Raw genomic sequence first — 14,952 nt, 5'->3', positions numbered from 1 at the left:
GGCCTTCTTAAAAACCTCTCTTGAGGGTTACAAGAGTTTGCTCTGAAAGATCATGTAATTAAATGAGAGAGTTTTTCCACGGCATCCTCGAACTAACTTAAATTAAAATTATTTGTACACATGGTAGTGTTTGTTGAGTTCCTGCACAAAAAACATATCAAAGAATTTTTTAATCTACTTTTTTAAAAGAATCATCGATTTTTATCTATCTCCCTTCCTACCTAACCGTCAAACATAAAGATAAATCGATAATGGCATTCCAGTCTCTGTTTTACGCCGTGCTGCATCAAAAAGACCAAACTAAAGTCAAATTAGCTATAGAGATTTCCTTATAAATTTTCTAGAACGCTTGAAAGTAAAATGTTGTTGACATCATCAATTCGACATTTCAACAGTTAAGACCTTCTGAGAGACCCCTGGTCTCATTCGCCTGTACCTGGGGCATATTTTCCACAAGGGAGAAGCTTCCCGAGCTATACTTCATTGCTCATCAACTGTCCACTTCATTGCTTCCCCAGCACCCAGCAGGAAAGTTTAATTACTTTTTCATTTGATCTTCTCAACAACCATAGGGTGATTTTCTGGAATGTAATTTAAAAAAAGAAGGTAGCCAAAAATCCTATTAAAACCTGACTTTCTCACTTTATACCAGGATCAGTTGCCCTGAAAACTAATCCACTTCTGAGTTCCCAGAGCTGCAGCCCACTAAAAGAGCAAACTACCTTCAGATATGCAAACACTATCTCCTGAAGGAATCTGACCTCAACCCCTCCTGAAAGCTGAGAAAAGAAAAACTGGTCTCTTAATTGAATCATCAACTTAACTCACGCCTTCATCATATTAAAAAAATAGAAAAAGAAAAAAAAAAAAAGGAATTTCAATGCGCTGTGTATTTACATTTATCTCAGTTTATATTTTTCATCCCAAACTTTTATCCCCCACTAGTTGCCGTTCCAGTTCCCTGTGGCATGAACTGACCTCCACTTTCATCTGTGTGGATAACATCCCCTCTGGGCAGTGCAACTGGTCCAAAACCCAGGGACAAAATGGAAATAAATGTTGAATGGCTGCTTTCAATCCAAATACTAAAGAAGGAGCTGTAATGGAGTTATTATAATAATTCATTTGAGTGGACAAGGAGAACCCATAAAGCTGTAGTATCTGTTCACCTCCATGAATAGTTTTTGTAGCATTTCCTTAAGACTCATAAAAAAAGCATTACAAATAATTTCAGTGACCATCTGTTGGACTGGGGGCCAATGAGACAGGTGCAAGCTCACACCTTGCCAGACTCCCATGGGTTCATCCAAGCATAAGCCCATGCCCACTCTTGGCTAGATCCTACTTCTCACATGTATTCATAATAATATAATTGAATGTTCGTGTTTATCTAAGTGGCATAATTTCTACAAAGATAATTTAGAACATCATGTCTACTTTGAGGAACTTTCAAAATAAGCAGAGGGGAAAAGGGGCTACCACAGGAATAAAAATTATTAAGACTAAAAAAAATAATGATAATGATTACAAAATGGCAGCAGTATCCCAGCCACCTAAAATTCAGAGATCTGGCACCAAGAAGAATCCAAAGGAAGGCTGAAGAGCAAGAAAGAATGAAAAGCAGCCTCTGAGACACCCCTGCTCAGTAAAGGAATAACCTGTGGGTACAGGAATAACCCTGTAGGGGTTTGAAAACACTATTCTAAAATATGGGATCATGTGCTTTGTGTATCTTTGGCAGACAAGGTACCCAGGAAGGAAGGAAGAACTAACAATAATGAAATGAAACTTAGCAGTGTTACAGCAAGAACAGAAAATGTATGCAGGAACCCAAAAAGCCAAGCTGAATGACCATCTTTGCAAACATGGGGTATCACTATACTACAGTCCAAGATGAAAGCTTCACAATCATTACCGTGAGTTAGCGAGGAAATCTTAAATTATTTTGAAATTATTAAAGGCAATGCATTGTATGTGTCCATACATTTACCAAAAGACATGTGACAGGCTGCTCATTATAAGAGGAACAGCCACAATGCAGAAATTTCCCAAATGACCATTAGTAGTGAAATGGGTCAACTGTCGTATCTTCACACAGAGGGATACACTACAACAATGGAAATGACAGATGTACAACTCCAAGCTCATGAACATATGGTTGGGGACAGGAGGGTAAATACACTGTTTGAGCCCCTCCATGTAAGTAAAAACAGTGACAACAACAACAACAACAGGCAAAGGATAATGACTAACCTGGTGGTGAGGGCAACAGGGATTGGAAGGGAGCACTGAGGGCTTCTGCAGATGTGGTAAAATGTTCTGTTTCTTGATCTGGATGCTGACTATGGGAGTGTTCTGTCAGGGAAGATTCAGCACGGTGTGTGCAGGTAAGCTCTGTGCACTGTGCTCTATCTGTCTTTGAAGAATATATTCACAAAATACACCCATATCCTTGGTGAACTATCAGTTACTTATCTTCAGGGTAAATTCAGTCATGAATGCTTCACAACTCAGATTTCAGACAACCAGAGGCACCCAAGGCAGAATTCTAGAGTACAGGAAGTTCACCTTTGCTACCTTCTACGTCTTCAACATGCTCTTTCTGGATCTTTTCTATCTTTTCATACTGAACTCCCAACCCAATGTGGCCATGTCCCATACCGTCACTTCTCATTTCCCTGGCAGACTGTAATACATGCACGAATCACCGAGGGACCTTGTTAAAATACAGGTCCTTCCGCAGGTTTATGACGGGGCTTAGGAGTCTGCAGTTCTAGAACCACTACTGGTGCTGCCAATGCTGCAGTTTGGGGCCCTTGAACAGCAATGCCTGAGAAAAGATGGGATTTAAAAGCAGTGTCTGCTGATGAACTAAAAAATGCCTCATTCTAAGAATATGAGCGTGGAACCACTGGCTTTCTTATGGCTGAATTTTAAGACCTCTATCTGGTGGAACACATCTGGGCTTCCCTATGCCTCTTAAATTGCATCCTTGGTAGTAACTACCAACTCAGGAACCAAAACTAGTGGTTGGAAATGGTAAAGAAAGAAAGTGTCTCCACTCTAAAGAATTTCCTACTGTTTCTCATTAAAACTTCAGCCTTTGGACTTCTTGGCATAATGTCTTTCCCACAGCATTTGCCGGAGGGAGGGTGGGGATGAGGGAGGAGGAGGAGAAGGAAGAAAGAATTGAGCAAGCAAGCGATGGTTTGCTCAGGCAAGGGCTGCAGTGTGCAATGCTGGCATAGCTTGCCACAGGGCAAAGGCTGCTTCGATTCAAAATGCTTCTTCTGTCAGCTGCTCAGTTCAGACTTGAGGTACTGAGATAAAGAGTGGGACTACAGGGTAAGGAGGGAGGGGTAGAGACGAGCTTGAAAAATAAGCCCATTTGGGGGTAGCTGGGTGGCTCAGGAGATAAAGTGTCTGACTCTTAGTTTCAGCTCAGGTCAGGATCTCAGAATCTTGGGATTGAGCCCCACATCAGGCTCCCCACACAGCGCAGAGTCTACTTCTCACCCTCACCTCCCTCTGTCCCTCCCCTTGATCGTGCATACACTCTCTCCCACTCTCTCTAAAATGAATGAATAAATCTTTTAAGAAAAGAAAAATAAGCTCATTTCTTCAGGGCGCATCTCAGAGCCATAAATACATGGAGGGCAAGCCTTTTCTTGGCTGATAGACAAATGAGAGTAACTTTAATGTTGCCACAGAAATGTGGTACATTGTTTTCGAGTGTTTTGGCATTTGGAAGGGGGTACAAGAGATGTACAGAGATCTTTCTAGATTCTGATAAATAACTGAAAGATTTTTTGGTACATCTTTTACAGCCTAGAAGCATTTAAAAAATGATCTTTGATCTTTTCAAAACAGATTCCCAAGACACAGGTAATCTCAAAAACTGAGAATATCTGAAAAAGTTTCTTAGTGGCTGTGGTTCATCTTATGTGTCGACTTGGTGAGGCTACTGTACTCAAATGTTTGTCATACATGTCCAGATATTGCTGTGAAGGTATTTTGTAAATCAGAGTAGCATTTAAATCAGTAGACTCTAAGTAAAGTACATTACCCTCCATAATGTGGGCATGATTCACCCCATTAACTGAAGACAGTAAGATAAAGACTGACCTTCGACAAGGAAGAAGGCATTCTGCCAGCAGACTGCCATCACACTCCGGAGCCACATTGACTCTTCCCTGGTCTCCAGCCTCCTGGTCTACCCTATCCCCCTGGAGAGCTGGAACTCGCCTGCCTCCACAATCAATGAGCCAACTCCTTAAAATAATTTTTTTCTCTCTCTCTGACATACACACACACACACACACACACACACACACACACACACACACACACTTACTTTATTGTTTCTGTTTCTCTAGGGAACCCTAAATAACATGGTGATTTGAATCATCACACTTTGTTGCTAAAAACACACCCCAAAATTTACCAGCTTCACAGCATATGCAAGCTAGCACTGCCTAAAAGAGTTAAAAAAGATTATTCAACTTACTCAGTTGAATAAATTGAATTCAATAAGAACTGAATTACTTTTCAGTTGCTGAGCAACAACTTTAAGTGTTATTCGGCGGAGTAGGTCACTTTTTAAGGCCCAAATGCTCAGCTAGATCATAATATTTTTAATTGTTGCCAGGGCTCATTAGGATTGTAACAATCTGTCTGAAAGATATGCAGACTTTTGTGGACTGACAGATTTTCACTGGCTTGGAGACACCTTATTCACTGTAATCTATTAGCAGCAAGGTGATGCATTACCCCTTTAGACAAGTACAAAGTCTCCAAATCTATACACATGGAACCAACCTCACTCAAGATTCTGGCTTTGTGCCTTGCTCTAGCGCCTCGTGAATCTGTACTCAAGACCAGGACTGCTCTGCCACAATTGTGTTCCTAGAGCATTAATTAGCTCATAGGTGAGTGATGCTAAAGTAGAACTTGTACTTCCCAACATATTGATGCTGTGCCTCCCGCTCCCGCCCAGTAACAGCCACCAAATGCAAGTCCATTCCCAGAGCTGAAGCAGCAGACTGCAGGTGAATACAGTGTGGGACACAACATCCACTTGACTTGGGGCCTTCCTTTTGGCACAGACTGTCCATGTGCTTTGTCTTGGTTCTCTCAGAGCTTTATGCATTTTGTCCTTCACCCCATAACTCAGTAGCCACAACCTACACACCTTCCTCATCAAGCTTCCTTCATATTCAAAAAAATTAACTACAAAATCCTGTATTTTTATTTTTTAAAACTATCTACAGGGATTCCTAGACTGTTGTATTTCTGTGTCTATTAAGACTCTAACATGACTTTTTTTATTGTCCTAGTACCTTATTAGGATTGTTACTGTTTTTTTGAGTGTTCCAGTTACAAAGCTGTACAATACTGAGTGGTCAGCCCCATCCTTTTTATTTGTCATATGTCCTGTGTGTTTGCAGAATATTACGTTTTTCGGGAATGCATGCACCATATTCGAGCAAGAATGCCTGCACTGTAATTCATTCGTTAACATCCCCAAGTGAACACTATCTGCCAGACGGAGGTATGTGCTGTGCCATGTATCCGTGAGGAGGGAAAGAAAAAGTATTTTGCATCACAAACACTAACACAGGTTTATAACATTTCTGTCAGAAAACATGATATACGAATGTCCTCAAACATGGATATTCTAAGCAAATGTCGGGTGACTTTTCTGGAATTCATCCAGCCCAGCCCAGAGCAGACTGTGACTCTGTTCTGTGGAGGCAAGAATTACGAAGTGGCTGACACCGCTGAGAGCAGCGACACTTTCAGCCTGGCACGTGGGGTTTCAGATGAATAACTCACTTGTGTTTTTTTGCTTTATATCCAGACATTTAAAAAATATTCTTGATCAAAGACATCACTATAACAAAACAGCCACTTGAACACGCTCCATAATTTTATGATTGTAGATAATCACAATGGGGTATCATGGTTGAACCTTCTCATTAAGTGTCCTAAACTAAATTCTAAAAAATTAAAATTGAAGGGAGTATTTGCCCTTGATATGTGTGTCTGTGTGTAGGGATGGTGCCCTTAAAATATGTCATTATCTCAGGGTGCCTGGTGACTCATTCAGTTAAGTGTCTGCCTTTGGCTCAGGTCATGATCTCAGGGTCCTGGGATAGAGCCCCAAATCCGCATCAGGCTTTCTGCTCAGTAGAGAGTCTGCCTCTCCAGCTCCCTCTGCCCCTCCCCCCTGCCCATGCTCTTTCTCTCAAATAAATAAAATCTTTTAAATGAATAAATAAAAGAATGTGCCATTATCTCAAGTGTTTCTGCTTGCTCACCCACAAGCAGCAAGTAAGGGTACATTAAAGGGGCAAGGCTTAAAAGAACCTGTAATTGGGACAGCTCAAAAACAAAAGACAAAAGCTAAGACAGAGAACTTTGGTACCTTCTCAATTACTCATCTCTGTAAAAAAATTTCCTATTTTAAGTTTTTTTCTTGTGGTAAGAAACATACAGGAACTCTACCTTCTTTTATTTATTTATTTATTTATTTATTTATTTATTTTTAAAGATTTTATTTATTTATTTGAGAGAAAGAGATCACAAGCAGGCAGAGAGAGAGAGGTGGAAGTAGGCTCCCCGCTGAGCAGAGAGCCCAATTCAGGGCTCGATTCCAGAACCCCGGGATCATGACCTCAGCCGAAGGCAGAGGCTTTAACCTGCTGAGCCACCCAGGCACCCCAGAACTCTACCTTCTTAACAAAACTTTTACAGGACACTACTGTTGACACATTTTCGTAAAGCAAATCTCCTTTCATCTTGAATGACTGAGACGCTATACCCATCAAACAACAACTCCCCATTCTCCCCTTGCCTTGCCTCTACACCTACCTTTCTACTTTCTCCTTCCAAGAGTTTGACTACTAAGGATACTTCATATAAATGGAATCATGCATTATTTGTCCTTCTGTGATTAACTTATTTCACTTAGTGTAATTCTTCAAGGTTCATCTATGATGCCTATTGTAGGAATTCCTTATTTCTTAAAGCTGAATGATATTCTATTGTACATATATACCTTTTCTTCATCCAGTCATCTGTCAATGGGCACTTAGAATGCTTCTACCTCTTGACTACAGTGAATAATGCTACAATGACCATGGGAGTTTCTGTAAACTACGAGTCATCCACATGATTCCAAATGTGTGCAAATTAGTTTGTATTTTATTTCGTCAAAATGAAAACAAAAACTTATGGTATTCTAAGTTTCCCAAGTATACGTGTAAAGACCCCAAAAGGTCTATAGCCCCTGATCTGAGAACCACTCAGAAATGTGCATAGGCTGGGGTATGCACCAGGAGGTATAGTTTCATTGATTATACTGCAATCCCAGGTCCTTCAGGTATCAACTCCCACGTACTTCAGAAACTGAGACAATACGCTCATTGGAGGTCAGGGTCAAGTCTACAAAGTCTCTCTAGTGCCTAGGATGCTGGCAGACACATTGGGTGAATGAGAGAAAGAACTAAAGAAACATGTCCAAACTACTGCATCTGTAGATCTTTTTATAAGACATACAAAGCCCTTAAGGGTCAAAATTCACTGTGCTCCTTTTATAACTGCTCTGACAAAAAGCAATTATAATTTGGGAAATCCCAAATATTTACAAGTTGAAGCAATGGAATTCCTTTTTGAGGAACTAATAAGGAGATCATGTGTCATACATATATTCCTCTGTGACAACTTTCCTCTGGAATATAGTGTTTGCTTTCTATTTTGCAATCTGATATAAGACTAATATCATCAGATAGAAGGAGCCTGAATATCCATGATGAGGAATCTCTTCCCATCTCTCCCGTCCAACTACATACTGCAATGGGGAGCTGCCCAAGCTTTAACAAGTTACCCATGAAGCAAGAATGTATACTCTATACACCATTTTAGAAGGAAAAACCCCCAGGCATTTGAATCTCTTTCTCATCCCCGACAGGGTCCCATTTCTGCTGGCAGCCTCCAAACCTCCATTCAAGGCGGATCAGCGCGACACAGCTACTTCCATTTTCCAAATGAAGTTAAGATTATGTAACCCAGACAGAAATGAAGAAACAGGCAAAAATGTCTCCATTCTCAAAGTGACAGGAGTAGTAGGACCATGAGTTTGATCCATGATTTAGGAGAGGAGTCAATCAAAACTTCAGGTTAAAAGACAGCTAAGAGAACAGTCTGTGGTTCCTGGAATGCAGTCTTCCCAGGATATCCCACTTTAAGCCTTTTTCTTTGTGTCTACACCCTAAGGGCAGGATAAATAATCTCTTATCAAGAACTTGACAACAAAACACTGAACCTCACAGTCTGAGCAGGGCCACTAACCATCCAGCCAGACAGATAATCCTCCAAGGGTGGGATGGCAGGAACATGTTTCTGGGGCCAGGAGGCCAAAATGAAGTCATTACTTTGAAATAAAATTCAAATATCAAAACCAAGAGGGACCACCAGCAAGTAGAGCTCGTAAAAGCCAAGCCATGTACAGACTACTATAAAGCCCAGGAGCAAGGCTGATAAGGTCCAAAGCAGAGCTGTGGTCTTCTCAATAGACAGGCTTCTTCTACTCAGCAGTGGGGTAATGACACTCAGAATTATAGTAGAGGATATACTCAAGAGGAAAAAAGGAAAAGCAAAAGACTAACAATTAGAAAATATATATCTATAAAGACCCCCCCTTCTGAACCCAGAAAAAGCAGAGAATTCTGGAAAGAATGTGGTCAGTACACTGATATATCCCAAATCCAGGGACAGAGGTAAATATCACACATTGGAAAAAACACGCTTAATCCTCTTCCAGGACTGGGGTTGCAACCCACTGTTGTGTCTCAAGGCTGGAACAAGTCTGTACCTCCTTGGATGAACACCAGATAATATTCCTGGCCACATGAGTGAAAAATGTATCTTCAAATACTACAAACACCATCCAAAGCATCAAGATGCTCACATTCTGAGGATACTCAAGAGCTAAAATCAAGTAGAGCAGAGCTGATTTGCCTCCCCCATCTCAAGGTGGCTCATGGCAATGAACTCGTTCAGTGGAAAAAGAGGGGAAACTGAGGCACTATCCAATCTGTCCATCTGTCTATTGACCTCTGTCTTTCCCTTCCCTTCACCTGTCCCCCTCTCCCACTCCACATCTCCAGCCCTCTGAGTTTCTGTTTCTCTGCCTCTATCTACCCTCTGCCTTCCCATATTATGAAGCATATCATGGAAGAGATGGAGGTTTGTGAAGCAACCATGTTATTAGGGAAAAAGGCAATCAGACTGGAAAGGGCTAACGTAGAACCCAAGAGGGGGAAATGTAAAAGAAACCCTGACCAGTGTGGAAACTATCCTTCTGTCTACTTGTAGCTACTTGTTTTAAAAATGTTTTGCTTAAGTGGGATTGGTGTTCAGCCACTGAGTTTTTTCTCCTGATTTTTATAATCATCACTATAGTTACACGAATATGCTGAAGTACACTGTTTTTGACAACCCATACACAGCTCACAAGTGGGTAGTTTTGGTTCTTCTCAATTAAATTCAGTTTCTACATGATCAAAAGAAAAGACTCCCCTTCATCTCTGTGTGTGTGTGTGTAGGGGGGGGCACAGGGGACAGCGATCAGAAACTAAGAGATACAGCTGACCAGAGGGGATAGATTTTGGTGTCTAAACAATAGTGGCAGCCTAGCCCAGCCTGGAAGGTCATCAATCACACCAACGCCTGTTACATTACAAGCACCAGCCTGGGTCTGTCCCTGATCTGGCCACTGTGGCCGTACCTGCGTCCACGCGCAAATCCAGGGCAGTGCTCGTGCCAGCTGGATCCTCTTGATTCTGTTTGTGAAAAACATGCGGTTCTAACCTGATTTACTGAAGTGAAATCAATTCACAAATAATACTTACAACTGCAAAAGATGAAGTTGAGAAAATTCTGAAAACTTCAGGTCCACCTAAAGGTGAGAGTTTTTCATCCCACTACCCTGGTAAAATGTTTACACACACACACACACACACACACACCCTCTGTTTCCCTCCTTCCTTGCCAATCTTGGAACACCATGACCAGGTCACAAAACAACGTTTAAAAAAAAAAAAAAAAGGAGAATCAACAAAAGAAATAAAATACTCATACCATGAACTGCATTCTCAGTATATGAATCAAGGAAGCAAAGAACATCAGTTTATTCTGTTCATTTTGCAAACATTTACAGAGCCCATTTATTAAGTATCTACTAGGTACAAAATTCCCTTTCCTAACACCCCTGACACAAAAAATTAGCCAGACTAGGTTATTACAAGTCTGTTCTCTCTCACCCAACATTTTCTCCCCACTTCATGGAGTGTTCTTGGCCTTGTACAATCTTGCTTCCTGAATTCTCTTCTATAACCACACTGCCTTGCCCATTGTGGTTTCACCTGTTGCATGACCTAATTCCAGGTCACCAGGAAGTGGTGATGGCCATCCTGCCCCGGCAGAAGATTTACACCTGCCTAGCTCAGGCTAACAGTCACTTGACTACTGACGACATTCCCCTTTAGGGGAAGGAGTCTTTCAATCTTCTACAAAAAAACCAACTGAAGAGTCAGTTGACACACATCCCAGAGACCATTTTCATCCATTTACAGTGCAACCTTATTTCTTCTCTAAGACCACAATATTGATAACCAGGGAGTTTGACCCAAACGTGTTTAATGTTTTTAAACCAGGAGTTTGATCGGTCTTACAACTGGAAATACTGTCAACACTACCACATTTTGCTTAATAGGAGCCAAACATTCTAATATCTGATAATTAATCTTCTCAACCTGGACATGAAAACCTGCTGGATAAGCATTGGAAAAGAAGCCACCAGGGGTGCCAGATGAGAAAAAAAGCCACCCGATGAAATGGCACACCTTCCTAAAGAAACAATTTCCCCACTGGAAGAAAACATGATATTTTATAGTAAAATAAGCCCCAACATATCATGGAGTTAAAATGAACAAACACATGAACTTTTTTAAAATTAAAAACTCAAGGCTTCAAAGACAGCTCCTGGTTACTACTGGGCTATGTTCACTATATATGGAATTTCTTACAAATAACCCTCTTACCTTTAAATGTTCTTTGATGAAATTTTTGAGAAATGTTTCACCCACACTATAAACTTCTTGAAGGCATGAACTACATCTCATCCTTCTCTTTGTCCCCAGGGACCTAGGGCAGGACCTACGGCAGTGTCTGGCACAAAATAAGCACTCACTAACGTCTGCAGAATTAATTTGGCTGAAATAATGCCAACAGCATTATCGATAATAAATGATTTTTACCGCATTCGGATGAGAGGAAGGGAAGGTGAACAGCTGTAGGAGGAAGTGGAATAGAAGCAATAGAATTTACCAAAACAGTTACTGGCTGCCATGGTAACAATCAGATGAAGCAACTCAGTTTAGTTCTTTTCCACTTGAACAAGCACAGGAAGGCAAATATTGTACTTGTTAATCTCCAATCACAAGGGGGTGTGGCTTAAAATACAAGTCTACCAGGTGACACTGGTGCACATTAAGTTTAATAACCCTTGAAGAGTTTGCAAAGGCATCATGATAATACCAATATAACGATATTGGTATTATCATGATGAAATCAGGTAGTATATAGAAATCAGGTAATATTAAAACCTGGTTTCTATACTGATACTAAGAAGACCATCCTAATCATTACAAGTGTCAAATATTTGCTGCTGAGACTTAACAACTGTGAAAAGTAGATATGTGAGTAGGTTCGTGTGTAAAACATCCCGTGGGTTTACATTCCCTGATTCTTAAAATTGTTGCCTTTTGTAATTAGTTGGACCTAAACCAAGTTACAGATAAAAGATAATTCCAACAATATATTTTGCAGCGATGCTTACAGCTTCTCCAGTGGAGAGATCATATTTTAACTCATTTGTACATAATAGAAAAGGTGAGTATCACACCCACGTTCTCTACACCATCCTTCTCATACTTGCAGTGAGTCAGCCTCCATGCCTTACTCTCCAAACAGGAGGGAGGAGCTGGGAGGAGGAGGAAGTGGGACTCCCAAGCCAGCAGGTCCAAGCTGTGAATGGGTGAGCAAGACCACTGATCCTCCCAGGGCTATGTGGTTTTGAGTTTTATGTCTAAGATATGCAAGTTGCTTTTCATCCATAATCCAAACAGAGAGCAGGAATACATTTTACAGCATTAACAAGTTTAGAGTGTCTGAGGAAAAAGTGAATACAGCAGTTCAAGACACACCATGATAGGAAGGAAAGCACAGACACAAATTGCTGTTGAATAAAACCTAAACATTTTTCCACGCCTGGCCCTGCAGGCATTTCCTTCCCCCCTGAGAATTAAGTTAGTAACTTGATATCATTTCTGTTGGAGCCATAGAGTTGAGAATTTATTATATAACTTTATCAGTTTATTCCATTGTATAAAAGAGTTTTTCAGTTCAACAACATATGGGATCAAATCCCTGCTCTTTCATTGTTCAGTCAAGTTCCTTAACGTCTTATGGGCCTATATTTCTGGGTCTAAATTTCTCCAATTAGAAATGAGAAAATCCACATTCCGGGGTTGTTGCAAAAATTAAATGAACGAACTCTGTAAAATGCCTAATACATGGTAGGTATCAATGAGTATGCAAGTCCAGCAATACAAATGCCCAACATGTTTCGTCTTCTATGTTGTAGGAAAACAACAAATACAAGAACTACTACATATCAGGGACGCCAGTTTGACAATCCGCAGATCACAGCTCCGGGGTGCAGCCGGGGGGGCCTTGCTAGAAGGTGCGATGAGATCTGGAGAGCGCTCCTAAACTCTGTCTGGGAACAAACTCTTGATGCTGTGGATCTCACTGGGGCCCTGGTAATTAATAAAGTGACTTTTGCAAGGCTCAGAAGCGAGCAAGCGAAACTTTCTCCCCAAACCCTGACTCTGAACGCACTCCCTTTCTTCAACTCTAGGGGATCTCCCCTTGGAAAGTGGGACGGAGAAAAGCAACTCAGAAAGAAGAGCTGGGTCCGGTAGGTCTGTTCACTCTGCGGGTTAAGAGGGAGACGCCAGCGCACCAGTGAGAGCAGGTAACACCCTCCTCACCTCCCGCCCGCCAACCCACACACGCACCTGGGGATGAATTTGGCCTCCTCTCCAAGTCGCGCCTGGAAGTCCTGCCAAGGCTGGCCAGCGCTCGCCCGACCCCAGGGGGCTGCCAGCGCGTCCCCGTCGCCCTCGTCCTCTTGGCTGTCCTCGGGGTCGGGTCCCACCTGGGCTGAGGCGGACGCGGGCTCCCGGGAAGCCGAGCCTCGGTGCCGCCCCCCGCGGCAGAACCCACGGAAGCCGCGCGCGAACTCCTGGAAGGTGATGGCGCCGTCGCGGTCAGCGTCTAGCCGCTGGAACACGGCCTCGGCGTCGGCCGGCCGCACGCGCAGCTCCGCGCACAGCGCGCCAAACTCCTCGCGCTCCAGGCGCCCCGAGCGGTTGGCGTCGCAGGCAGCGAAGAGCGAGCGCAGGGGAGCCAGCTCCTCCCGGTCCCCGTCCGCCTCCATCCCGCCCGGCGAGGGTAGTCCAGACGGCTCCGGGGCGCGACGGGGCGCGACGGGGCGCGCGGCCCGCCAGGTCAGTGGTGATGGCGGGAAGTCCGGGGCCACCTGCTGCCGCCAGGAGCCGCGGGGAGTTGGCCTCGTCCGGCTGGTTGGGCCACTTGCAGGAATGTCCGGGCGGGGCGGGGCGCCTGCGCGGGCCGGGGGCGGGGCGCTCCAACGCTGGTCCCGCGCGCGGCCCTTTCCCGCCCGGGAGCGGGACTCCGTGTACAGCGCAGCAGCGGCCACCAGAGATTGAGCGCCCCGCGGGTCGGCTCTCACACTTTCCGCTCCGGCCCGGCTCCGCCCAGCCAGGTAGGAGGGGCGCGTGGCCTGGGCTCCCACGGCTCCGGAGCCCGCTGTGTCTTCTGCGCCAGGCTCCGGAGCCCGCTGTGTCTTCTGCGCCAGGCTCCAGCCGGCTGAGCCAGGGTTGGGGCCTCTTGGACTTGGGGCAACCGGCCCGAACCCGGGCTGCAGCGGTAGCGTTTGCCAGGGTCTTTGGAGTAAAACACTGGTTGCTCAGGTAAAGCCAAGAGCTAGCAGGAGTGTGCAAAGATACCTGGACAAAAAGAGCAAAGGAAGATAGGAGTAGGACTCCAGATTGGTTAACGTTATGCGTATTTCAGTCTCTTGTAATTGCGGAACTTTGGTAAACGTCTGCATATACAAGTTTTCTTGCAAACTAATCTACGAGATTTACCAGAACACCCAATTTTCTGATTTTACTGGCTTTCCTTAATGCATGTCCTCCCAACATTAAGTTCCAACTGGAAGATCACACAGATCTTCCAGATCCCCGTATCCGAATAATTTTTCTCGGTCCTTGTCTCCACAACCTGAGAAAGAATTAGTAATCAAAATCCTTTGGCAGGCAAGGACAGTTAAAAACTAGGGTGATTTTTAAAATTTTTTAAGATAAGTCTTAGGGAAATCTTATGTCCAAGTGCATGTTACCCTTTGTTTTTAAACACTTATTTCAGCAGTGCTATTGTTTCTTTAATACAGACTGCTTAATGGGTACAAGATCTTAAAAATTCGGTCATTTTGATCTTTCTTTTTTTCAATCTTACCCTGTTTCCTAGAGACCCTCCTCACTCTGTCATGTGACTTATGCGTATGTTCCCTCCAGTGATTCTAATAGCCTGTGAAAATGAATTTGGGTTATTTTTACTTTATTTACATTATCCATTCCCTCCACGCTTTAGACTTTCTTTTATGTACAGCCATTTCTTTTAGTTATAACTCTGTATTTCCATTTTTATCTCATTCTGGATTTTCTTCATTGCTTATTACTTTGCTTTTTTTTTTTTATTATGATTAAAATAAAGTAGGGGATTGGACAGACATCCCTC

General features: G+C 43.0%; 1 protein-coding gene across 1 annotated transcript in view; it reads right to left on the bottom strand.

Moving 5' to 3' along the window:
* LOC111139982 (RAS and EF-hand domain containing) overlaps positions 1-13,567 on the bottom strand; it is a 68,470-nt gene extending 54,903 nt beyond the window's left edge. The window contains 1 exon segment of the mRNA XM_022492374.1: positions 13,146-13,567. Coding sequence (XP_022348082.1) covers positions 13,146-13,567 — 422 coding nt within the window.
* Positions 13,568-14,952: the final 1,385 nt, after the last annotated feature.

Source organism: Enhydra lutris, unplaced genomic scaffold (assembly GCF_002288905.1).
Source record: "Enhydra lutris kenyoni isolate GAN:26980312 unplaced genomic scaffold, ASM228890v2 scaffoldscaffold133, whole genome shotgun sequence".
Lineage (NCBI taxonomy): Eukaryota > Metazoa > Chordata > Mammalia > Carnivora > Mustelidae > Enhydra > Enhydra lutris.
The sequence above is the reverse complement of the archived record's forward strand: the minus strand, read 5'-3'. Positions and strand labels throughout refer to the sequence as shown.